At 42.8% G+C, this 27,843-nt stretch overlaps 1 protein-coding gene across 2 annotated transcripts; it reads left to right on the top strand.

Annotated features, from left to right (window-relative positions):
• Positions 1-69: 69 nt before the first annotated feature.
• Positions 70-27,843, top strand: RB195_022408 (uncharacterized protein; the record flags this gene model as incomplete). Of its 2 annotated transcripts, XM_064209522.1 has the most annotated exons (19): positions 70-220; positions 971-2,747; positions 2,809-2,925; positions 3,960-4,095; positions 5,501-5,582; positions 7,955-8,085; positions 8,165-8,333; positions 8,399-8,541; positions 8,596-8,721; positions 10,871-10,994; positions 18,680-18,780; positions 18,835-18,929; positions 18,991-19,184; positions 19,256-19,411; positions 21,634-21,773; positions 22,847-22,982; positions 23,454-23,752; positions 26,962-27,255; positions 27,331-27,843. In XM_064209522.1, 19 exons carry the CDS (start codon positions 70-72, stop codon positions 27,841-27,843), a joined length of 4,884 nt encoding a protein of 1,627 aa, XP_064065402.1. The 2 variants fall into 2 exon arrangements, with proteins under 2 accessions (XP_064065402.1, XP_064065403.1); XM_064209521.1 differs by lacking the exons at positions 3,960-4,095; positions 5,501-5,582 and adding exons at positions 23,285-23,372; positions 26,651-26,706 and having other exon boundaries at positions 971-2,911; positions 7,955-8,089; positions 8,169-8,333; ... (1 more) ...; positions 26,955-27,278; positions 27,354-27,843.

The raw sequence follows: 27,843 nt of genomic DNA, 5'->3' as shown, positions 1-27,843 counted from the left end.
AGCAATCAAACTTAATTTTACATCTATGTTTCTCTGTAATTTTCACAATTTGGAAACATTATTGGAAGTATGATTTTCCTCCGCTCTCAACTATTAGCACAGAATCATGTGCTAACATGTAACGACGTGAATATCATCGTCGTAGTGATGAAGATAAAACTTTACGTCGAACCACGTGAACGTGTGTTGGCTAGTATTGTATCTAGGCAGCCGTTTGTATGTGAGTCTCCACTTTTTGAAGAATGTGCGAATGAGTCATAGAAACCCTTTCCACCGTGGGGCTCCCGCGCACCAATCCGACGCAGTGAGGCCCGTCTCATCCCATCTTAATGCTTTCTGGCATCGGCGCACCATTCCGACCTCGTAAGACCCGTCCCATCCAATTTCACCTCCAGTGCTCCAAACTGACGCCATGGTATCCGTCTCCTTCTCTTGGAATTTCGTGATTGAGATACACACAGACGCTCACACGTGAAAGAATAAGCCATTTATTATGTAGCATGATAGTTTGCAAATTTGGAAGTGTGCATTCACATAAAAGTTTATTTACCCTCACTAATTTCCGATAGAAACCAACTTGGCCTAACAAAGCAAATATACTTAACAATGTATCTCTGGACAATGGTGGAAAGGTAAAGTGCTCTACTATCAGATGCACAGCCATTGTTCGGCACCTCACCGGTGCAGAGTTTTGCATCATTATGGTGTGTTTTCGTGACACACAGACAAAAACACACACACACACACACACACACACACACACACACACACACACACACACACACACACACACACACACACACACACACACACACACACACACGTACGGGCCAAGCGCGCTATTATAAACCATGATTATCAAACAAACATTGTCCCCCTCAAAATCAGCAATGCCTTTGGCAAGGAGATCCATATGACGATTCAAACCAAGCCAATTATCACTAATGGCTTTCTTGTCTCAACGATGCAGATAAACAATACCTCCAAGACAATGAGATTTGCATAAACAATCCGAGAGTTCGCGGTGAACATCAAAACCCGCAAATATTAGTCGGTCTAGATCACTATTACGACCTCGTAAACACAGTTGACACTATAACTTTGCCATCTGGATTACGCATTGCGCGTACGGTATTCGGACCAACGATACACGGCAAAGGGTCAATCAATTCGCAGCAAGAAGTGACAACGATAACACATGGCCTCAGCCTCGTTCAAGAACAGAATGAATCAGAAATTCTACAGAAGTTGTTCGAACTAGATGGTTTAGGAATATCATCAGAAGAATGTACTAAGAACGAAAACACATTCGAGTACTTCAAAAGCTATTCGAAAACAATGTCGTTTGAAAACGGCGTTGTAACCGTACCCTTTCCCTTGAAAGATAATGTCATCGACCTAACGGATAATTACGGAATAGCGTACCGTCGATTGATTTCGTTACAAAGACAACTATCAAATAATATCCACCAACGTGAGTGGTATAACAAAATAATGAACGATTATATCCAAAACGGAGTTGTCGAATTAGTCCACGGACAAAATAAAAATTCGGCCGGCACTTACTACATGCCACATTCCGGAGTTTGGAAGCCAGAAAAGGCAAAACCATTGAGGATAGTATTTGATGCTTCCTCTAAGAGAGTCGGACAGCTTTCGCTGAATGATGTGATCTACACAGGAGAATCCTTCGTGAAAAAAATTCATGATGTTCTAGTTGCAAGTAGAACCAGTGGAATTATTCTTTTATGCGATATTGAAGCGGCTTTCACGCAAATCAGACTAGTGGAAGATCATAAAGATTTCTGTCGGTTTTTATGGCTGAAAGACATGAATAAGCCTCCAAACCGAGACAACATAGCAGAATACAGATTCAATCGTTTGCCCTTCGGTAACACCTCGGCACCAAGTATTCTTAACATGGTCATTCTGGCATATTTAAATCATAAGAATACTCCGCTCTCACTGAAGATTGCAAAAAATGTTTATGTGGACAATATTCTCTTATGCGCCAACACCAAAGAGGAAGCACTAGAAAAATATACTGCTTCAAAGAATATTTTCCGTGAAATCGGTATGAATTTACGAGAATATATTTCAAACTCTGCTGAAGTTAACAGAGCTATCCCAAAAGAGGATAGAGCGCCCACAGACAACATAAAACTTCTTGGCGTCAAATATGACACCAAATCCGACGAATTTGTGAGGAAAGTTACAATTCCACAAAGAGAAAAACTAACCAAACGCGATATTGTAAGCCAGATAAACTCAATCTATGATCCCGTAGGCCTCGCAAGCCCACTGATTATCAAACTGAAGTCTCTAATGAGAGAAATTTATGATACAGGGATAGAATGGAAACAATACGTTCCGCAAGCACTGTGTATTAAATGGAATTCTGTAATACAAGGGATAAACAATGCATGTATAAGGGTCAGTCGACCTTTGCTACGTTCTCTCACATCTCACACCTCAAGAATTTCCTTATGGGTGTTTTGTGACGCCAGCAAAATGGCAATATCGACATGCGCATATCTAAGGTGCGAAAACACTAATGAGATCAGTTCATTGATTAGTGGAAAGAGCAAGCTAACACCAAAAAAGATCCAGCAGACTATCCCACGCCTGGGATTGTTGGCTATCTTAATAGGACTGCGAATGGCGAAAACCATTCTTGATTCAATAAACATTGAAATTATTCGCGTAAATGTCGCCAGTGATAGCGAAATAGCACTTCAGTGGATTAGGTCTTCACGCAAACTTCCGATATTCGTGACTAATCAGAAGGATCGCATTTTGAGATTGAAGACTCAAATCGAAGTCAAATCCATCCCAGTACATCTATTTCATGTTCCAACACGTCATAATCCAGCAGACGTTGGAACTCGAGGCACAACAGCAAGCCTCATCAGTGAGCATGATTGGGTGAGAGGACCCAGATGGCTAGAGCACGATCAGCAAATTTGGCTTATTCGATCCATAGATAACCTCAGCTGTGATCAGTTTTACGAAGAAATAGCAAAATGTGATGGCGCGAAGGATTTATACGGATCCTTCTTTATGCCCTATTAGTAAAGCGATAAGGCCGTTGCCTCAGAGTACAGGTGGTTCAGTGGTAGTAGTATACTAATTTATTGATAGGCGATGACGTTATTGATAGGCGAAGAATATATTGATAGGAGAAGACGATATTGATAGGCGACGACGATATTGACAGGCAAACACGATATTGATAGGCAAAGGCGATATTGATAGGCGAAGAAGTTATTGATAGGCGAAAGCGATGTGCTCACTGGGAGCCATGAAACACAGGAATAAGCCCGTTGTGGGCGGTCGTTAACAAATTAGCCATAGTGAGCAATCGTAGAATAAAAAAACTTCTTGGGCGGTCATCTTGATAAGATGACCGTCAAAATATAACTCTTTACAATGCCGAATGTTTGTATAATGGATATATGATACAGCGCCAAAATTATAGCATAACAACGCAGAATTCGGGTCCTGATACAAATGTCAGGACACTCCGGGCCACACAATTAAAATTATTGAAACGAGTCAAATGCCAATGATCACCGGACGATAGGTTTCACTATTTGCTTCATTCGACTGCAGCTTGTTGGAGTCGGCGGCGGCGGTGGAGTCGTTCCATTGCAGTTTGTTGGAGATAGCATCGGCATCGTTCCATTGCGGCTCGTTGGCGTTGGCGTCGTTATTCGGAATCTGAGAATCAACTACGAGAATTCATAGTTGATCTTTTCCAGGAGCTGACACATCCTATTATTCGAATGTGCGGCCTTGGGCGGCGGAGGCTTACTAGTAGAATTAGTACTCTTTTTTGAGTTTTTATTTTTCTTTTATCACTAAATGTGCTTATTACGATGATATGATGTATGATTCGAGCTTGATTATTGCCTGTAATTGCAAATTATCCACGCAGTGATCTTGCCAAATGGGTTCAGTACCAAGCAAACCATTCTCCAAGCGAATTTGATTATGCTGACTGTTAGTGACCGCGTTATTTTGGCTATCATTAAGACCATTGTGGGTCCGAATAAGTACGTCAAACCAGTGGCTAAAGCCAATGTGGCGCAAGCGGTAAGGGTTATATACCAGTGCATTTTTATGGGATTCATTAGTGGATTTAGATCAGGCAGATCAAAATTAAGTAATGAATTCTCTGCTCTTGCACTTTTGTCTGCGAGAGCAAATTTCTCTTGCTTCTTGGATGGTACAAGAGTGTTCCCTGTAGATCAAAGGTAACATTCGTGCCATCACATGATGTGTGGCACACTTGTGATACTACCGAATATTCGAAGTCTAAAATAACTTGCACGGAAGTATTTGTTGGGCCGCATTCAATGGGGAAAACGTGATTCTCGCACTGTACTGTAACCCACGAGTTTATTGATGACTTGCAAAGGAAATCGATTATTGCGCCTTCGCTACAGCTGTAGCACCCTTTGACCCCACGAACCGAGATCTGAGGGGGAACGGTAAAGAGGGTCCCGGCGGATTTTCCGCGAATGCCTCCGAGACATAACGTGCCCAGTGGATGCAAAGAAGAGTGGTGTCGAAATTACCGAATAAGTCAAAAAATAATAGTGTTAGATAGAAGAACTTGGGATTTTGTATAGTGTTCTAACAAAGTAAGGGAGTGAGTTTGCCTTTATATTACCTCCAGAAAGTCTAGAATTCTTATCAAACTTGAACTCTTTCTTCCTGTAAGTTCCAAGAAGTCAGGGATACAGAAGGTCCCTTTGTCCGGAAATAAATTAGGCTAAAAACTAAAAAGTTTGGCGATTACAGGATAACGATAATTCTCATTACCGTTACTTTTGAAAACTGGAATGTTCCGTTATAACGAAAATTTTTATGTACGTAATCAAAGGTGCACGGTGATAGAAGTTGACTGAAACTTTGTATAAAGTAAAGTTATTGGGGAAGCATAGATAGGGAAGTGAAGTGAGTGTTTGTTTTTCTCTTCTCTGTTGTTAAATGAAAAAAAAAAAACCCATTTGTGGAAATGCAAAAGATGGTTTGGAAATTTTCCTCTGACCGGTGTTGTACAACATTTCTTTATCTTTTCGCTTCCTAAGCATTTCCTTTTGGACATCTAAGGGATAAAGGATAAAGTGTCTGGCGGTAATCAATCCGTTTGGGATGCGCCACCACGTTCACTTCAACTCAAAATCATTTGAGGTTCACGAACGTGCGATTAGCCTATACAATGACTTTCGGGGATTAGCCGATGAGTCAAGTGAGCGTCTTTATACTCCCAGACAAGTCCAGTACCAATCTATCGATCCAGGAGGGATGAAGGGCTTGCTGAGCACTACGGCGGATTCGAACCTCCGATCGATTATAGAACATTAAGCTTCTAGGCTAGGCTATGAGCTTAAGCTATTTATTTTCCATTTTGTTACCTTCAGCAGTACTTTTAACACTCTTTTAATGCATTATATTTGTTCAAGTATTTGATGGTTTGTCCCCACATTAACAGCTGATCAGACGTGCGATAGTCGGAGCCGGTGCTCCCACCCCCACCACTTTTGGACAGTTGGCGAAGGGACCCCCTTCACTGGGTGCGTATCGTTAGGTATCCGCAGCCTGCGCGACAACGGCGATCGTTAATTGCGAGGCACAGCAGTTAATAGCGTTAGCAGAGCACTGTGCTGCGTTCGCCTTCCGCCTCGCCCGTAACATCGTCCATCTTCAGCCCTCATTGTCTGATGATTTGCGAAACATACTTCACAGGAGCACAGTATTTCTAGTATTGCTTCTGCCAATCGCTTACATATAGAGTACATCGGAAGATGCACTCGAAATGCCAGAAATAGAAAATAATAGTGTTTTATTTGTGTAAAACAAACAAATCGAAATTTTTACAACTAAAGCTAATGCAGTATTAAATAAATACAATACACTAATGCACTAAATATTCTGTATAAATACAAATATGTCTATATCATCGACATAGTTTTTCCAATCACAAATCAACGTCTTCCAACGGCCAGGTTCTCATTTTTACACTTTTTAAATTTTTAAATTTTAAATTTTCGAACATTTCCAGCTTCATTCATGACTTCTGATGTCGTTTTGTTTTTGTACAAATCATCTACGTTTTTGCTTCATTTTTAGCATTTTTATTTCCCACATTGCTACATTGTTGCCATTTTGTTCTTTGAACCTTCCCAGAAGTACGTTGCGTAAACTCTATTACGTTATTGCAATACAAACACGGCACATGACCTCAGTGACGTGGTGATAGATGGGCGTGGCTTAGTGATCACAACTAGTCTTAGATATGCCTACTCTGGCCTACCGACGACCTCTTCTGTAGGCTCTTATCAGGCTGCACATAATCGGTTGCGGGTACCTAACGACCGCCTCTCCCTTTCACTTGAGCTTCATAACACCAAGTAACAAAGTGAGAATGTGCACTCAGAGCGTGTTCTTCACTGCAGCAAAAATTCGCTGAAATAAGCAGGTAATATCTCATTGAAGAAATCGCATTGCAGAGAAGGGCATCTGCAAATACCCCAAAGGGTGACGAATCGAACGGTGCACAACACATTCATTATGCTTTTTTCTCTTTCTTTCCGAGAAATTCTTCCTTCTCTTTCTTCTCCGAGAAATTTATGTTCAAAGTTAGCCATGAAAAATTGAGTGTTTTTAGTCTTGAGCCCATTATTTTGTTGATAAAGAATAAAGTTTAAAGTTTCTGGCGTTAATCAATCCGCTTGGGATGCGCCCCCACGTTGATAGGTAAGGAATTTAAAAAAAAGACAGCATGCGGAGATAGAGGAGAAAATTTGCTACAAAACCCTACCAAACTTGTTCTAAAATGGACCAGAAAATGGAGACCTAACGGCAAAAATTTTAATTTTTTCACTTTTTTCCTTTCTATTCGGAACGGACAGGTAAGTGCTGTACATCAAAAGAATCCCCAATTCACGCTCTATCAGAAAATATATAACATGGGGGGAGAGAACGCGCAGTTGTATATTCTATTTATTCATGCAGACAAACAATTTCTTTCTTCGAAAGACATCGACATACAGATGTGACATTTCTCTATTATGTTAAATAATTTGGATAAATTCTATGAAACATGCCCACCATACGAATGAAAGAATCCATTTTGTTCACTCAATCTTATTTATTTTATTTACATTCGGCTGCCAGTTCCACTATGAAAAACCTCACAGTACATAGCACCACAACCTTTATTATCTCGCATTATAAATTTCAGAATAGTATCGTTTCTAGGGTAGAATTCTTCTTGAGTTTTTCTTCGTCCCATCGCATGCTCAACCTCGAAAACCGTAATGAGATAGGAGTAAGGATGCGGCTCCTGAAACAAGACCGTTAAAAAACCCGATAAAGCAATTTCCGTTTTCTTCCTGCCCTTAGACGAAATCATAGAAAACATCAAGTGCCTTCCCCGGAACTCATCAGTAAGGAAGGAAGGCACAATATTCGTAAAATAGGAAATAAAGAAAACTGCATAAAGATAGCGAAGGTGTGACCTAAAAAAGGGAAAAAAGTAAAGGGAAAAGAAATGAAAGAAAATGAGGAAAAAAGAAAATAAAAATGAGAAAAATTCGCCCATTATCCCCCCTCCCTTCTCCCCTGTCGATGACACTTCTGAAATGGAAAAATGGACCTCATCATTCGTCAACACTCTTCACCTTAGACTGCCGGAAGTGGGCAAGACTCCCTTCACCTGGGAGGGGGGCGGCTCCCCCCTATCGCACCTATGCAACTGGTTGTCAATGTAGGATACGATTTTGCACGGCTTGAGTCGGCGAAACGATCCCGACTTTATCAAGAATAATTTAGAGCAGCAAGAAAATGCTAAGTCGTCCACCATCAAAATTAGTTTTTCTCACTATCATCGATTCTAGGTATGTTTGAAGTGAAGTGCAAAAGTGTTAATTGACTGCATTTCCAGCGTACCTCACTCCTTCCACAAATCTTCCTGTTGTTCTCGGGCCTTCCACGGAACTGCACATACTACCTCCGACAGAGAAATCAGTTGGTATATTTGATTTACAGCACGATACCATGAAAAATGCTGTAAAAGTAGGTGTCTTATATTTCTAAGGAAACGGATTTTTGTATTCAAAAATTATTCTCAGTCGGGATAATCTGCAAATTTCAGGTAGATGAAACGTTTCCTAATATTGAGAGTGGTACTTCAATCAATCGCTCGTTTTCTTCGTTGTTATTCTCTGGAGAGACGTTTCGTGTGTTGCCATTTTTGTTGGTTGGCAGTAAGAAACTAGAGTCAATTTTGATTCATCCGAATGTTATTTACATTCTGGGAAGCGGTGAGCATCCTTGTTATAGCTTAATGCCTAGATTTTTAGCGCCTGTTGTGCTAATGTCTTTTTAGGCTTGCAAAGTTATGCTGTATACGACGTGGTATCAGTAAATAATCACCTGAACCTGCCAGCTCTCGAGTTTGCTGTAGTTGTTTGTGTGCCGCCGAACACCATTAGCTGTGACATTCCTAGGTCACTTGAAATCATTCTAAAAGTAATTGTACTCTTTAATTTTTATCAACTTCGCCTTGAGAAGTCTTTATTTTAGTCCAAACCTAGACACTGCATTGTCACTAGTAAACAGTTTCTCTCGTATTCAACAATATCACTCACATCTTTGAGGACGCAGAATATATTTCGCTCGAGGCATGTCGACATATTTCCCTCAAAAGATGTAAGTTAATGTTATTCGAAGCTTTTGAGCAACTTCTAGTCTCATTAATGGTTAATGTTGCTTTTGTGGACGAATCATGAAAAAAAAAACTTGAGAAGTCGAACGTGGGGAAATTCCTAAGAAGCTGCAATTCAGATTTGTACAATTTCGCTTATGGATCAATTTTCGTTTGATTTTTATTTCCTTCTAGAGGATATGGTTATAAAGAGTTAGGTACAATTAGTTATTTAGAGCTTTAACCACTTATTTAAAATGGTACATTCACAATTTGAGCTTGAGTCCTTGCATAGCAGGGAGTCGGAAATGCCATGATTGTCTTCTGTTAGAGGGGAGTATCTTTCAAAATATGAAGTGATGCGGTACGTAAGCTTTCCTAGAACTAGGATCTAGAAACTAAGATATGTACGCTATACGGCAAATTACTATCTAAGACGCCATTGGCAGTTGGATACTGGTAGAGAGCTCGCAAAGTGTATAACTAGTGTAAACCATGGAGCGAACTCGGGTTTTTTCGATAAAGGACAAATAGAACAACTGGAATGACCCGGGAACGGTAATTGGCAAACGTGGTGCAAGCATTTTTTGCAATGTCTGCTGTTTTTACCGTACATCCAATAAGTAGGATGGGTAAGTTGTTAATTTCTTCACTTCTCGATGTGTTCACGTTTGGGTATGTTCACATTTATTCATATCATTCCCGGTCCATACTCATGTGGTGTATGACGCAGGTAAGGACCACTCTCTCGACCTAAACCGCTCCCTCTACTGAACAAGTTATTCGCGATCTTAATCTCGCGAGTTGGCATTTATGCTTCCGAGAAATCCGGGATTTCTCGATAATCACAATGAATAAAAATTTCCTTTGGATTCCTTTAGTTTAATTTCTTGGAATGGTGAATGCAGGGGACATCGTCTTCTTCTGCCAACTAAACTCTATATAGAAAGGTTTCGATCCTTAGAGATTGTGAACACAAAGGCTTCCCCTAGATGTTCGATGGTTGCGTTGTGAATATCTCACACTGGAGTTCTCATTCACTGTTGTCGTCGTGTTACATTTTTTTTTGAGGACACATGTTGCTGCAGATCTGATGAATTGCGGACTTTCTTTAAAGAGGCACCCATAGACTTTTCTGCGAATGGCTCTGAGACATTACGTAACCTGCGGTTTTACCAGAGGAGTCGCAAACATGGCTCAACAAAGTCACGCTCCTGTTGAGTATGTCGATGACGCAGACAGCCGTTTTAGACGCTCTTATAGCCATGGAAATGCAAAGAACTACACATTTCTAAGGAAATATGTAAAAAAGAATGGTGAGAGTTGTCGAAATTATTTAATGAATTAAAAACAATGTACTTGGTAATACATGATATTTTGTGCGTTAGTCTGCTAAGAGAGAGGGAGAGAAGGAGCGAATTTCGTCTAGATATGACCTTCTGGAAGTCTCATCAAGTGAACACTTTTTCTTCCAAGAAGTCAAAAATACAGAAGGTGCCTCTGTTATGCCTCTATTTTCCATTCGGACGACTAGATCTTTTCATCACTTTCTTCTGTCTCGATTTATTCACCTGTTTCACAACATTGTTGCACCAACATTACTCGTAACACATGGAGATGAATTAGGCTACAAAAACACTTGCGACTTACTAGCAATCGATGATCATCATCCCGTTACTTTTGGAAGGTGGAATTCCCCTGTTTGCAACCAAAATCTTCATGTGCACGCTTTGACGCTATTAGATGCATCCTTCTTTCATATTTCACGTAAGGATTTATCTTGTTTCCGGTACGCTTACAAAATTTGAGATGACCTCACACCACAAAATTGCTCCTCAAAAGTTTCATCAGGAAATTCCAGCGGATATATCTGCTTCTCCAAAACAGCTCAGCAGCTCGTGGATTTTATCCTAGCCGGTGATGCAGCGTATGATCAGCGGTAGGTAGGTAGAGTCAGCTCGTCAGGATGCAATAACGGTGTATCTCCAAAGGATTCACTCTATCACCGATTGCTCAAGCAGGGGATGACCGGAAATCTGCAGGTGCATTTTTACACGCATCGCTTTGAAGTATCCATGTTCGAAAGCTGACGCACTCTTAAAACCGATTTCTACGAAAGCTTGCGCGTTGCACATTATTTTTGTTTCATTCTAGGATCTGGAATGGTTTCTTCTCGAAGAGAATCGACACAAATTTTATGCTCTCTTGCGGGATATGGCTTACATGTATCCGTTGCTACTCCCTGAGGTGGGACGTCCCGTTTGTACCAGCATTGAAGGTACTTATCTTTTCTTGGCTACGCTTGGTTGTCTAAATTCAAGTTCAATGCGTTGTATGGTCTTCAGACATTTTACTTATTCCAGTACAGAAATCTGATGTTTAAGTAGTAGAACTGACTAAAACTCCGATTGTTCGGAATTTCAAGCTGCTGTATTTCGTTTTAACTAAAGGCATCACTCCAGGAATCTGAGGTGGCACGGATTTTAGGTGGAGTATTCGTATACGGGATAGTAGATTATGGAGAGAAGGGTGATTCCGTCCATTTCTTACTAATTGCCGTAAAAAACGGCCCGGAAGATGCGGCGCGTGCACAAGGCTGGTGCGCTCCAGTCGAAGTCCTTTTAGAAAATAGTACGCCAGAACGCCCGAAGCCGTATCTTCCGGACCGTTTTTTACGGCAATTAGGAAGAAATGGACGGAATCACCCTCTCCCCCCATAATTTACTATCACGTATACGAATACTCCACCTGAAATCCGCACCACCTCAGATTCGTGGAGTGATGCCTTTAAGTGTATTTGTATCCGTATCCATACTGTAATATCCGGCTTCCTACTTCCATGACTCATTAATGGCTTGGTGTGCTCCAGTTAACTGTTTCGCACCTTTTTGTAAGGTCATCATCGCGGTCGTTCGATCTAGATTAGATGATCTAATAACAGGACATAAATTACTAGCCGAAATACTTAAATTAACATAGTTGCAAAGGCAAAAACTGCCCCGTCAATGTGACTTCCTTACTGTCTTCAGCAATAGTATTGTAGTAGCCTTCACAAAGCGGAAAACTTGCTTTACTGAAACTACTTTAACCAGTAAAATCCATTTTTATCGTAACCTACACGAGTTTCCTATTTCTATAACTTCTTTAATAAAGGAACTGCACATAATTGCCTTCATCACCTCGACTTTTGTTGTTCTTCGAATTGACGAGAAGTGGGCATGAGGAGCATCGTATTTTTCTTTGAAGGACTTTGTGAATAGGTCTGGCAATCGAGTCGGCGGTCTTCCTGCAGTGCGTTTGATGTTGCGTGGTACCCTTTCGCTCATGGCTCTGGTCCAACGATTGTCGTTGAAACACATCACATCTCCGGCTCATCTAATTTTACTTTCTTTGGCATATACGCCCCTATCTGTGGTCTTCGATTGGTGACGAAGGACTGAACTTCGAATCCTTTTTCCACTTGCGTAAAGCGGGAAACTCCTATTTTCAATCTTTCACTTGAGTGTTCAATGATGTTCACTGCATTTTCTTTCTGCTTGAGAAGAGCCCAGGTCTCTGCAGCATAGCTCAAAGCACGAAGCATGTAGCGTTAAAGAGATGAACATGGAGCCGGATGTTCCTGTTCTTCTTCACTACATCCTCTTATACGCTCCCCAAGCCGCTCGTTTCGTTCTACTCAGCTTGGGGGTGAGGTCGTTCTTCATGTTCATTTCTTCACCCAGATAAGCATAGCTTTTATATTCGGAAATTCCCTTGAGCGTGAATGGGGCATCCGTTACCTATTCATTCAAAACATCATCGTCAAAAACATCTTTCGCAGATTCATCTGAAAACTGATCCATCCACATGAATTCGGCCAGCATTCGTTCCGCCTGGATGATCCTTGATGTTATCAGAGCGATATCATCAGCGAAACGAAGATTGTGTAGATGCCGGCCACAACTTGCTCTTTCATGTTATCCCATTCCAGTCCTCGCATCGGGTTCTCGAAAGTGGCACTGAATATTTTGGGTGAGATTGCGTCACCTTGTCAAGCCCCTTTCTTTACATCGATGGTGGCATCATTGTAGAATGGAGAAATTTTGGTCAAGTTAGTTGCTATCACGAAGTATCTTTGTCTATGGAGTAGGGACGCATTTTGGACGAAAGAAATTCTGGATTGACCCCGCTCTGTGAGGTTATGTTTTTTTTTATTACTAAATCGTCCCTTGCCGTTACCATTTGCGTAACTAATCCCTGCTCATTCTCATTCTATTCTTGTTGCTGGATTTTCTACTATTTATTTGTGATCATTCCTTGCCTCTTCCTCTTGGCACGCCTCTGAGCGTAGTAAATAAATAAATATTCACCTTACCTTAGATGATGATTTTAGCTCCAGAGAAGAAGACAGAGAGTCATCTCTGTCTTGCCATTGACTAAGTCTTCGAAGGCATAAAAAGGCTCTTTCCCACTTCTGCGGGCTCAGCCAACACTGCTGCTCTTCTATTTTTAAAGTCTTCTTCTATCGCCTCTTTGCAAAGCCTTGCGCTCTGATTGCTTGCAGCTCTTGAGTGTGCTGGCATATTAGCTTAAGAGTTTCCAGAAGCAGGCGTCTCTTCATGCTTTTAAAACTCTGCCATCCTCGTGCAGTCGTAAAAGTGTTCAACAAACCGATCGTATTCGTTTTCGATGTTGTCTACTGCGACATCCTCTCAAAGGCCGACAAGCGCAGCGAAGAGATCCCAATTAATGATAATTCTTGTGAATTCTTGTGGTTTTTTCTTGTGAAGAAAAATCTCCTTCGAAGGAGACAGTGGTCCGATTCCATATAGATCTTTAGTACAAAAATGACATCCGTTATCACCAATTACCTTGTAGACGGTACGGTCTTTTCTGTGGAACTTGTCCCTGTCTATATAGAAATCGTTGACTTCTCCGTTGCTTGGTGTTGGAGCATAAGCGACGAAAATAGTCATAACGTCCGATCCGGATCGTAAATTGTTCGAAAGAGTTGATGTTCACTGTCATATTCGTGTTGACGAGGAAACCAACTCCACCAACTTCTCTACTGTCGCATGTTCCTAAGAGCAGTTCTTCTCCAGTTTCATATACGACGTTGAGAGGGTGTCGTCGTCTCGGTCAGTCCGATAACGTCGTATTTAATCTTCTTGGCTTGCATCATCAGGTCTTTGATAGCCGCTTCTGATGCAAATGTACGTGCGTTGTAAAGTGGACAAATGGAGATTATTTGTTGGAGACGACTATAAACGGGCTTCCTTGCACCACCATGTCATTTGGTAGGCTTTTTGGCCGGACCGAAGTGCGGGGTACACGAGTGTTATGAGTCAGTTCTGGCACAGCAGAAACAGGGAGTCCATATTCTGAATTCACGTAGGTCTCATTGAAGGCACAATATTTCTTTTGATCCGCGGTTAGCACCATATCCGCTACCTGGGGACGCGCCACATACCACCATAATATACCTTGGTTTTCTCTGACGAACTTACAGTGACATACTTTGACTTTAATAATCGGCGTGCAAATGTTAACGCCTGACGAGATCGGCCGCACTTTCGCTCAGGTGTTTTGTCCTTGAGCATAGCTCTCCACGATCTTCAGCAATATCTTGCACAAAATCAGCTCGTCACCGTTCCATATCCTGCGAAACCTGACGTCCCACCTGAACTACCTATCAATACCGAGTGTTCTCAGGTCCTTTGCAACCACTTCAGTCAGAGTTGCCGCTTCCATCCAGGTGGCTTTTCCAGCTTTCTGTGTATTCGATCTTCGCCATCGCCTCAAGCGGTGCTGCCCAAGTCTCCGACCCGTACGTTATAGTAGGGCGATCGGCGTATCTGCTATTCGAACCTACAGTCCGTATGAAGGAGATAGGCTCACCTCTATAAAAATCAACAGAGCAGGGTTATCCTATTTGAAGGATGTTGATTCGTGAAGACAGTTCTCATGCAGCAGTGAAACTTGAGTGAAACGTATTTAAGCAGACACTGTACTAAAAGTGAGTACCTGGTGTTTACACACAACTCATCGACGAAGAAAAAGAAGCGTAGATCAGGTGATGAAACTTTGGAACTCCTTTATTCTCCATGAAACAAATAATATAAAGAAATGAGCTCCAGTTTTACTTACATATATAAAACTATCGCGCACACGAAAGAAATGCAATATCGAAACAGCTCTCATCAAAGTGTTAAAAGGGACTTCGAAAGAGTATTTCAATCATTTAAAACTAATAAGGAAACTGTTGAATATTTCAAAAGGGATCAAGTCATTTCTTTAACGTTTGAGAATTTCTGAGGAGACTTAATCTTAGGTCAGATCTTGAACCTTAGTAACTTTGGCCTCGAATGTGTCTGTTTCTAAGACCCGTGCTCAGGTCTTAGGATCCCACCTTAGCATAGCATCTGTGTAGACTTAGTGGCTATAACTTCAAACCTGAGTAACTTTAGCCACCCTCCGTCTTACTCTAACTTGACTATTACCAAAGTATCTGAACAGATAGTGATGAGAGAATGATATACATAACGCTTCTAAATTATTCAAATTGCAAGGCTACAATCCATTCCAATCCTGACAGTTGTCGCGCTTCAACGTTGTACTGCGATGCAGACTTCGAAACAAAATCTGCGTCTCTGTGATGAATTAGTGGCTCGTAAGAGCTAAGAACAAAATCTGCGTCCCTGTGATGAATTAGTGGCTCGTAACAGAGTTGGACGAAACATCAATATAAACAAAAAGAAGAAGGTCGGGACTGCATTCTCGCACGTGATTATATCGAAAGACAAAGTAAACCGGAAAAAGCACATAATATGCAGGAGTTCACAACCATGCACTGCACCATATGCACATGAGAGAACAACGCAATTATCTTTAAAAAAACGAAAAGAAGGATAACTCAGCAAACAACCGACAAGGGGTAAGGGATGGAAAAACTAGCTCGCATAAAACATTAGATAACTTGGCATATTTAGATCGTCTATTTGGGCAGTAAGGCTCCAAAGAAAACTAGAAGAACCAATCAGAACTTTCTCCGTTGAGGAACTTAAGAATAACCAGAGCGAGAAGTAAGCAGTAATCGTCCACGATATACGTATTCGAGATATTTGTGCTTAGAACACTCAGAAATAACACAAATACACTAATTATAGTAGGGTCAAAACGACATGAAGCACGTACGCAATTGCGTACGCGGCTTCTCTCGAGGCGCTTCGGTAGAGCGCAGCGGCTAGGAGTGTGGTGAAACCCTTGGTGGCACCACCATCGCTGTAGTTTGCGACGGTACCAACTTCGTCCCAACTGCTGCCTCCACCGCGCCATTTCGAGCGTGTACGCAAATGCACCGCAACTACACTCGTGTTTCATGTCGTATTGACCCGACTATATATCAAAATGAGTGTAGAAGAAGTAAAAAAAAAGGACAAAAAATCGTCTCTCGGATAGACATTCCTAGATATAAAACGAGTAGAAATGGGGGCGGTCGTTAGGTACCCGCAGCCGAATGAGTGCCTGCAGAAGAGGCTGTCGGTAGGCCAGAGCAGGCATATCTTAGTCCACCCATGATCACTAAGCCACGCCCATCCATCACCACGTCACTGAGGTCATTTGCATTGCAATTAAGTGATAGAGATGACTTCTAGGAACGAAAAGGTACCAACATAGCAACTGGAAAAAGACGTATAAAATGAGAATGCTAAAAAAGAAGAAAGACCGTAGAAAATTTGCACAAGAAAAAAACAACATCAGAAAACAAAAATGAAGCTGAAGATTGAAAACGTTCCAAAATAAAAGTTAAAAGGTGAAGAACCGAGAACTTGGTTTTTGAAAGATGTAGATTTGTGATTGGAAAAGCCATACAGAAGATATAGATGTATATTTGTATTTATACAGACTATTAAATCCATGTACGATACTGCAGTAGTTTGTAAAGTTTCGATTTGTTTGTTTTACATAAATAAAACACTATTATTTTAGAATTGCCCATGTTCGACTGTCCTTAAATCTTGGCATGTTGAATACGTATCTTTTTTATTGATTTGCTTGAGCTGTGGCCAAGATTGGTGGTAGGCAAACTCAAACAGCAACACGTTGGCTAGTACTTACCTAATTAGCTAGACTTGGTAACGTAACAGACCACCACGTACTACAACTACGAGTCAGAAGGGGTTCTTTATTGGGACCTGAAGGCCCCTGAAGGCCCTACTATTATTTTCTATTTCTGGGATTTCGTGTGCAATCGTTCGATGTATCTCAGCGATCGATACTCTGTACAGAAGCAATACCAGAGATAGCGCGCTCCTACGACGCATGTTTCGCACTTCATTAGATGATGAGGGCCGAAGATTGACGATGTGATGGGCGGAGGCGTAAGGCGGACGCAGCACAATGCTCTGCCGACGCTATTAACTGCTGCGTAGAGCAATTAATGATAGCCGTTGCCAGTCGTTTCCCCTAAGGATAAGTTGTCGCAGAGGCTGCGGGTACCTAACCATACGCACTCGGTAGAAATGTATTCCCCGGTGCATGATGCGTTTGTCCATAATTTTCTTTTATGAATAGTAATATACGTAACAAATGCACATTTTTTTCCTCTCGTACGGGCTAATTCTATTTGAAAGAACGATACCACGAGGTACTAGTACATCAGTGGTACGTAATAGAGTAACGAGGAATATCTTATACTTTTGTCAAGCCAGCATACCATGAAATAAAGGGTGTCTGGGTCTCTCTACGAGTATATAAGGTTAAGGATGTAGTTCATTATTATGGGTGCTGACACCCTCAATTCCCCTAATTATTCGGTGACCGGCGTTAAAAACAGCCTTACGCAACGAATACCTCTGCAAGACACCTGGTAATGTGTTACAGTGCGAGTGCAACCGTGCACCGCATCGGAGCGGAAAGTAAAACGGCCGTTGGCACTATTTCTCCGCTTGCTGGCCGATGCGGCGCGTACGACTGCACTCGCAGATATGGCACATTGAGCATGATCACCTTCATACCCGTGAACTACGTCGCCAACTCTTATCTATTCGTGTCGGGATTCCGTCACCCTCTATTTCACGGTATGCTTCCTTAGGTATGTAATTCATCGTCTGTAAACCTAGTTGAAATGGCAAACGAAAGTGATCACTCTATCTTATGGCCGATTTGTCCCAATATTGTAGACTCAACCAGGCTGTTCTGTGAGAACTAAATCGAGAATCTTGTTACCGCAGGTTTGCGGGAAAAAAAACATTGGGCAAACCTATGAGTGTTGCAAAGTTCGAGAAATTCGACTTCAGAAGAAGTATAGTCGGGTCAGAACACATGAAACACGGTGCAGTTGCGTAAGCGGTTGCGCTACAAGCGGTGCGGTAGAGATAGCGGTTGGAATTGAAGTGGGACCATCCCGAAACTGCAGCAATGAACGGTGGTAGCAGAGGTCCTCACTCGATCCTTACAGCTGCGCTCAACCGCACCAGTACGAGCGCAACCGCTTACGCAACTGCATCGTGCTTCATGTCGTTTTTACTTTGCTGTAGATAGCTAGCCAGTACTAGGTAGATTAGAACATTCCCACATTGCGCAGTGGCCATTATGAGAAATGGCCAATTGATGGCCTCGAACAACTGGTTAGTGTATGAGACAAGTGGGAGTTCTCTTCACCACGAAGATCCCAAAATAAGTATTATATGTGGTGCAAGTATTTGACTAATAAAGTAGTGTAACCGCCTTTTTTTCTCCGCTATCATCACAACAAAAGAAGTGGTTAGGTGATGTTGCGTCGACTGAGGGGGAGTTTGTGAAAACAGTTGTATAGAGTTGGGTTTCGAACAGAGCTGGAATTCCAAATTTAAACCCGTTTGAGCAAACAAACAGGATGGTAAAGTTTCAGGTTTGAAGTTCGCAAAGAAACTGAGGATTGGAGAACACTATTTGAACAATAATAATTTTTGCTTTCAAAATTCAACTCTTTTACTTGTTGAGGACGTCAGTTGATGGTCCTTCTTGCTCCTGCCCTCAAGAAACGTCGCAGTAGTGGAGGGTGTTGCTTTGTTGCTGAAGCAGATTGTGACTTCAAATTGAAGGTTTCCTTTCAAGTAAGCTGCAAAGAGTACCCGTTTTTTATGGATCTATTGCAGTTTGATCCTGAGATGGTAGTAGAAGCAAATCTGGATTTATCCGAATCCGAAGAAAACTATGGATTCACTTCACGCATATGCTCCTGGGATATTGAGTGCTGAATTACCATTTGTTTGTGGCTCATACAGAGAGAATATAACTTTACGCATTTTCAGGTGCCATTCTACCATTTTAAATGATCTGATTAAGTGGGTGCACTACTGCTGGTCGCACGAAAGATTTGGTCACGCTCTTTTACTTGGACAAGAAGGCAGCGGTAAAACTTCAATAGCAGCAGCTCTTGCCCAAGATCTTGCGCATTCTTCCTGCACCTGTTTTTGCACTCGTATAGAATGCAGGTGGTGGGACGGTAGGCGCCGATTTCCTATATTGCTGATGTTAATGTTAATATCTAATTTTTGACATTCTTTTTTATTACAGGGGAACAGTTAGAGACTATCGAGAAGAATTTAGTCTCCGAGATACAGAAGCTTTCTTTCTGGAAGCCTAGTCTTCTAATTCTTGATGACATTGACTTTTTCGAATCACACAGTGAGGAGGAACGTAGGCAGGTTGACACAGAGAAGATTTTCCAGAGTGAGTTGACATCTTTTGTTTGGAGTAGATTGCACACAAATGTCGACATCTGATGACTTACTTGACTTAATCGGCGGGCTGATGTCATCGCCTGACGCGATTACCCGCATCTTCGCCGAGGTGTGCCGTCCTTGAACACGGGTCTGCCCAACCTCCTCTATCTTCTGCGAGAGTTTGCACAGAATCAATCCATTTGTCGCTATGCCATATTCTGCGAAATCTTACGTCTCGGCTGAACTGCCTATTCACGCCGAGTGTCCTCATGTTCTCTTTCACCACCTCAGTACAGAACTTCCGTTTTCGGCCAGGTGGCTTCTTCCATCTCGAACCCGGCAAACTCCTCAGAACACGTTGAACAAGACGATCTGCCGGTCCCCTTAATATATGACCAAAGAAGCGAAGACGATTTACTTTAGCCACTTTCGATGCCGGTGCAAGATGTTGATGTTTTCCACGTGTCATCCGCTGGTATACCACATCAATTTCTGCGTAAAGATCTTCATTGTAGCATACCCTAGGCCAAAAGTAACCAAGTAGCCGTCAAAGCAGCTTTCGTTCCGTGCAATCAGACCTCTCCATCACCGTTGATGGTGCTGCCCAAGTCTCCAATCCGTACATCATGATGGGGCGAATTGCGGATAGGTAAACTCGCAGCTTGACTTCGTTGGTGATGGGGGTCGACCACAGGCATTTCGTTAAGGAGTTAAATACAGAAGTGGCCTTAGCGCATCTTTGCTGAACATCTCTCTCATAGTTGCCGTTGTTCTTCAGCGTACAGCCTAGGTAAAAGAACTCATCGACGAGTTCTATCGGTTGTCCGTCCACCCTGATTCCCGTTCGTGATCTCGAAGAGATCCACATCTGCTTGCATTTATCAGGGCGTAGGCGTAGTCCATAGGCTGCAGCCAGCTTCGATACAAGGTTAACAACATGTTGAAGTTTCGTACTGCTTTCCGCGAATATAACAACATCGTCGGCGTACTCGAGGTCAGTCAAGGGGCACCCAAATGGTGCTAAGACAATGTTGGCAGGACACTGGTCGACTGTTCTTTGCATAATGTCGTCGACTGCGAAATTGAACAGGAAGGGTCATGCCACTGCCCCTTGTCTTACTCCAGTTACCACTTCAAACGGTGTTGTACATCCGGCTGATGTTTGAAACTGAAGCAGTTGTTTGTTGATTCATGTCATCAAGCAAGCGAACGACGCTATCAAAGAGGATCTAGGGATAAACACCCGCAGTCTTGCTACGAGACTCGGGTGTGGCCATTCAACAGTCTTCAGTTTCCTCCAGGCCTCCAGGTACCGAAAAGCGCTGACTCGATGTATCCCTCACACCTTGACGGATGGCACCCGATTCACCCGGGTATCCATCTGTCAATCTCTTCTTCGCCCGTATCGAAAAGAATTTCTCGAAGATCTTATTACTGGAGATGAGAGTTGAGTCCTCTACGACTCTAACGCTCACAGTGCCCCGTGACTCCTTCGAGGAGAAGACCCACCGCCGCAAGCCGAATCGAACCTCCCCTCCAAGAAGTGTCTCCTTTGTTGCTTCTGGGATTTGAGGGGAATGCTGTTTTAGCTGCTTCCACAAGGCCACACCTTCACCGGTTCCATATACGCTAGTCAGCTCCAGAAGCTCGCATCGGCCATTCGAGAGAAACGGCGGAGACGGGCTCCGGTGCACCTCCTCCGCAATAACGCTAGGCTCCTTCTAGCCAAGGATATTCATGAAAAACTGGAGGAGTTAGGCTGGGACACACTGTCCGATCCCTCTATTTTTCCGACCTTGCCCCCTCAGACTACCACTTATTCCGGCCTCAAAGCTTTCCTAGCTAAGAAAATCTTCAAGTTTGAACAAGTCGAAAGAGCGGTCAGCGACTTCTTTGACTCCCAGTCTCCCCAGTTCTGGAAGAAAGGGATCGTTGATCTGCCCATTAGGTGGGACACTTGTAGTTAATGATACTATTGACGATGATTATATTATTGATAATATTATATATATATTATTCTATTGTAAGCTGAGCAAAAAAAAAATAAAGCAGGAAAAATGACAAATGGTGACAAGACTTTCTGTCCAGCTTAATATTTCTTGTTGTTTCGTTTTTCTGAGCTGAAAAATATCTTTCGACTGTCTTGTATGGTCATGTAAGCATTTAACATTAAACGAAAGTATAACAGGTAGAAATTTGAGTATCATCTCGCAGTGTTTTCGTTTCCAGTGCTGCTATGCTTACTGTCTTCTTGTACGATTCCTGTGTTGGTAACAGCGAAGCGAATGAAGTTCATGCATAAGTCGCTTATTATGACATCTGGTCGTCGTCTTTTTGGGATCGTAATGCATGTTCCATCACTTTCTCAGGTATCAGCGGTTATATGAATAACTGTTACTCCTTTATTATTGCTAGCACATCTTGTTCTTTTCACTTCGACGTTATATTTCTGCTCGTTTGCTATCACATCTTTCTAGCATCATAATTCGGTTCCTCAAAGTAGGCTCTAGAAATTCTTCAATACCATTCTACTCAGAAAGCTCTTTCTCCAACTTTGTCGAAAATTAAATGATCAGCTGGAAAAAAGAAATGACATTTTTTTCGCATTTCAGTTGGTTAGTTTACAACCTAGTAGCGATATTCAGAGACAGACGCTGAATTCGCAGCCCATGCGCATTTTCAGGATTTTTACCTGAGCTACACAACAGATTTTCTATAGTTCCGAAACAAAACTACGAATTTCAGACTTCAGAATGCTATTATGATACTATATCGAAGCTTTGTTTTGTGAAGCTGCGCAAGTTTCTGTGAAAGCGGGAATCTCGATAAGGTCTTTGTATTTGTGCACCCTGCTTTCTGCCACCGCATCTGCGGCTTATGGAGAGCAGCTGAGTGCAGATTTCCAGGCGTCTTTGGCGGTTACTGTCGCTCAATGCATGTGGAAGCCACTGACCGAGCTTTTTCACCATTCCGAGAGATTGTCCATTGTTCACGGTGGACAGCGAACAGCCAAGACTGGTAGCAAAATACCGCACATATGGATGCTGCTCCGCCAGATCCTTCACTTCGTCAAACGATATTGCAGTCGGTCGACCAGAGCGAGGTTCATCTTCGAGTTTCCTGTTTCCGGCTTTGAAGCGCTGGAACCAGGCGCGCAGAGACCACTCAGAAGGGGCTTCAGTGCCGAATACTTGACTTAAGTTTCGATGGGCTTCAGCAGCGGGGTGGCCAGATTCGAACTCGTAAAGGAGTACATGTCGAATGTTCGGCCATTATAGGATGAAATAGGCAAGGAAGAGGGAGCCAGATATGTTATGTGTATGCAAGAGGTAGTGTCCTTATTTAATATATTAGAACAGGAACTTCCAGAACATCTCAAAAAATCTGCGAAATTTTCGGCAGATACTTTCCGAACACCCTAATATCTCCTTGCCCATCTCAGCAGTTAAAACATCTTCGCAGTATCTCGTTTGAACGTGAATGTGCAATAGAGTCCTTTGACGTTACGTCACTCCATACGAACGTCTCCAACGATGTAGCGATGCAGACCGTTCACGAACTGGTCACGCAGCGCAAAGGTTCGTTGAACATGTACAGATTGAGCATTACGCAGATCATGACACTGATAAATGAACGCCTGAATTGGTCTATTTTAAGATGGTCAGGACAGTAGTACCAACAACTTAGAGGCTTAGCTATGGGACAAAGGTTGGCGCCCACCCTTGCCATTGTTTTCATGTCCAAGATCGAAAAACTTATAATAGACCGCAAACTACTGCTATATTGTCGTTACATAGATGACTGCTGCGTCGTCTGCCCAACACATGCAGAATTAGACACGTGCTTCAGTCTTCTCAACCAGCAGTGTCCACACATTAAGTTCACATGGAGAAAGCGATAGACAACTTTCTTGAATGGCTTGGCTTTCTTGAATGTGCACATTTACTTGCGGAATGGCATATGCAGGAGTAGGTGCTACCGGAAACCCACTAGCAAAAATATCTTAATCCACTATCTTTCTCCCAGCAAAATGAAAAGATCTGTTGTAGGTAACATGTACAGGACATCGGCAAGAGTGGCATCGAGTAGCCAGGAGAAGACATGGTCTGTAAATCTGGCTCATAAAGTGGCTATATCCAGTGGGTACCCAGAGCTGGAGACTGTTACTCGACGATATCCTTCTCGAAGATCCAACGTAGTGGATGGTCCAGAAAAGACCATGTTCTCTCTACCTTACATATCTGATGATGATATGAACAGAGCGATACGAAGCTGTCCACGAAAAGCGGGTCTAGAGAATGACGTGAGGGTTGTCGAAATACCTCCAGCGAACCTCAAGGGTCAACTGGTACGTAATCGTGCGTCTGCACAACTCCCAGCTAGAGTATCGTATCACGTGCAGGTTGTGCGGTGACGATTACATAGGGGAAACGGGACGTTCACTGTGTATTAAGGTCAAGGAACATCCAGGAGATGGACTCGCAAAATCTAAACTCTCCACCCAATCGGAGCACACCGTAGAATAAGCCATCAAAACTCCGAAGTAGAGGTGGAAGTTAGTATACAACCCTACGAGTGCGAGATCACAACACGCAGAACACTAGAGGCATTTTGGATTGCCGCCAAAGGTCCAAAAATGGACAGGAAGGATGAATGCATTGCGATCACAAACGAACTATCCCCATATCAGGACCTATGCGGGCTTTAATCTACGGGACGAGCGCCGTGAGGTCCCTAAAAAAACCTTTGTAACTCATAGTTGTGGTACGTGGTGGTCTGCTGCGTAACCAGGTCTAGTAAATGAGGGAAGCAGTAGCTGATGTGTTGCTGTTTGAGTTTACCTATCGTTTGAATGCTTCTCTGTACGGGGATGAGGCGCTTGAGAGGATAAATCACTGATTGCCTTGATTTTTTCAGGCTCTCATGAAGGCGATAACGCCGAAACGTTAGCCGTTGTTTAATAAAGTAAGATCAACACTAATCTTGGCTACAGCTCAAGAAAATCAAGTAAAAACTACGATAGGGCTACTGATATAGATTACGAATATGCGGGCATTTACGTTCAATTTTTCCTAATCGTGGTGGAAAACGGCATGGGATGCAGTCTTCTTATACGAATTTTCCTAGGAAGCAGTTTATAACGCGCCATCGTTGCACATGCACCGCAAACAGATGATAATCATTGGGGTTCCTCTAGCGACCTGTTCATTGGATTGGCCGCTAATGGAGCCAGCGCGGTTACAAAGGTGGCGTCATAAGGCTGTTTCCCGTAATGTACACCCTTAACATTATCGTTTCGTAGAGATTTCAACATCGTCAATTTCCCCGATGCTCCCTTTGTGTGCAAATTTTTATCTCTGGGGGTGACCTGGCTCTTGCCATAGTTAGTTATAAGAAATCCAAAAATAGTAGGAGTAATTCGCTGTTTTTCTTGACTAGACTCCAGTGAAATTAGGAAATATAGTTGCTCTGTAAAGGACTTGTTTTCGATTGTTTTCTCAAGAGCAGCCTTTCATAGCGCTGTACCATACGTGGACCTAATGGACACGCGACGTTCGCAAGAGTGACCATTTGCCACCTTAATAAGTAGCCGTCGAAATTTTGTCGATGTCCTTGGAACAGCATCTATTCATACAACAGGGAAAAGTTACGCATGCGTCACTTTAACTGCAGTACCTTCACTAATTTGTATAACCATGTTGGTTTATCTCTTCAATTTTTCTTCTAATTATTGCTCTTATTTTCATGTCAGATGTCAGTGACGAAGAAGTTACGCGAAATAAAATCTGTTGAAAGAATCGTACTTCTAAAATAGTTATGCAGCATTCTGAAAAAATTTCTGGTTCATTTCGTCAACATCGCTGCTTTTATCAGGTTTTTCTTTAAATGACGTACCATGATATTGCATTATTAACGGTTTCTCTTGGTATCAAGAATTGAGTGATATGCCCGATATTCAGTCGTTTATGTTTTCTCTTATACTCAGCATATCCTCTTATGCTTAGCATCCGGTACTTTCTATCTACTTAGAGGATAAGACGCGATTTTTGATTTTTGTAGTTCTGTACAACTATAATACGTAATGTTGAGCTGAAGGTGCATACTGCAATTCTACCCTTTTCATTACCTGTATCACCTGTGCTCCCCTTGTTCATGGATTTGCTCGAGCAGGCAGCAGTAATACTTCCATTTGTCCCGATCGCACGCAATTGTGGCCCACTGGCTTCTTTTTTCGGGAGGGACTCGAAGAGCATCGTATTTTTCTTTGAAGGAGTTCGTAAAGAAGTCTGACCATCGGATCGGCGGTCTTCCTGAGGTGCGTTAGATCTCGTGTGGTATCCAGTCGCTTACGGCTTTGGTCCAACGATTGTCGCATCACGTGTTTGGCCCACCTAATTTTGCTTTCCTTGGCATATGCGGCAGCGTGTCTGATTTTCGGTACCGGTGACGTAGGAGTGAACTTCGAATCCCTTCTTTCACTTGGGTAAAGCAGGTTACTCCTAGCATCACCCTTTCAATTCCGCGTTCTATGACGCTGATCGCATTCTCCTCCTGCTTGCGAAACACCCACGTTTCTGAAGCGTTGGTCAAAGCCGGAAGAACGGTGGTGTTGATAGGTGAGCACGGAGCCGTATGTTCTTGCTCCTCTTCACTACATCTTCGAATCTCTTGAATGCTCCCCAAGCCGCTTGTTTCCTTATGCGCAGCTAGGAGGTGAAGTCATTCATCATGTTGATCCCCCGAACTAGATATACATAGCTGGAGCACTCGGATGTGTTCGTTCCGTTGAGCGTGAATGGGGTGATGAAACCCATCCGTTCCTCATTAGCATAGTTTTGTCTAGGTTCAGCTGAAGTTTTTACATCAAATTCGGCCAGCATCCGTTCCGCCTGGTTGATGCTTGATGTTATGAGAACGATGTCATGAGCGAAACAAAGATGGTGTAAGTGTCGGCCGTCAACTTTCACTCCCATCGTATCCCATTCCAATCCTCGCATCGCGTCCCGAGTGTGGCACTGAATTATTTTGGGTGAAATTGTGTCAAAGGCCTCCACGACGGTCTCAACTGTATCAAATGCTTTCTTCAAATCGATGAAGGTCACAATCACAGCAGCACCTTGTACTCTTGCAATACTTCCATAAGTTTTGAAACCGTGTGTATGTGGTCAATCGTACTGAACCTTTTTCGAAATCGTTCTTGCTCGCATGGCTGTCCTTCACCTAATGTTCTTTTTATACTGTTTAGGGTCACTACTGTTGGAGCCGTAGAGATGTTAACTATGTCAGTTCATGTTATGCTATGTTAGTCGTGTATATTGTGTTATTGTCATTGTATGCAATTTCCATGTGTTGGAAGGTCCTATTCACCAACTCAATGTACGTAGCAATGTTTGGTATACATTTGGTACTACCTCGATTTTGGTTCGATTACCCAAGTTAGAAGAGAGAGCAAGTTCGCGGTCCAATAAACAATCTTCACAACCAAGAGTGGACACAACAAGTGGGGATCAGGATCCAGAAGAAAGAAGACCCAGCAGAAGCTGATCAAGGACTCAGAAGAAAGAAGACCCAGCAGAAGCTGATCAAGGATTAAGAGAAGAGGCAGAAGCAGCAGAAACGAGTCCATCGGAACCCCTTAAGATGCCACGAGGAACCGACGGTAAGACTTCGGAGTCACAGCTCGAGAACTTTCTTGCAGCAATGGTTGGGCAAATGCGGATTGAACATGAAGAAATGAAAACTCTGCTCACCGCCTTGGCACCCACGCAGAGAACCACCGTCCAAGACGTCAGCAAGAATCAATACTACCAGCTGAGTAAGGAAGTGCAAATGCTCGTGTCCGACGAAGAGGTGGGTCACACTTTCGCATATTGGTAGAAGAGGTACGGCCCGGTCATCAGGGATTCCGTCTTGCTGGATAGCAAGAAGCGCGATTTGATCCTCATAAGGCTGAACGAGGATGCATATCACAAATATGCGGATGACATGCTACCGAAACAACCGCACGAGATCGATTTAGAGACGACGGTCGCGAATCTGGAAATGCTTTTCGCGTCAAAGAAGACGCTGATTCGACGACGGTACGAGTGTCTCAGGATAAACTGCCCGCCGATGACGGCCAGTTATGTGTCATTCCGCGACTACACTAACATGGTCAAGCGGGTGGACGAAGACGCTCGACTGAAGGAGCTCGACTACACAGCAGTGAAGACACTACAGTTCGTAGCAGGAATTCAGGATCCGTCGCTTCGTGAAGTTCGTCTCAGAATGATCCGTCGACTGGATACGCACACAGAGGATGCGCCGTTGACGATAGAAAACCTCGTTGCTAAATGTGAGAACTTCACCGCATTAAAGATGGACAACACAGACATGGAAGGAAGTCATGATGTACATGTCGTGCAGAAAAAGAAAGTGAAGTGCTTCAATTGTGGATGA

The sequence above is a fragment of the Necator americanus genome, chromosome X (genome assembly GCF_031761385.1).
Source record: "Necator americanus strain Aroian chromosome X, whole genome shotgun sequence".
In the NCBI taxonomy this organism is placed as follows: Eukaryota; Metazoa; Nematoda; class Chromadorea; order Rhabditida; family Ancylostomatidae; genus Necator; species Necator americanus.
The sequence above is the reverse complement of the archived record's forward strand: the minus strand, read 5'-3'. Positions and strand labels throughout refer to the sequence as shown.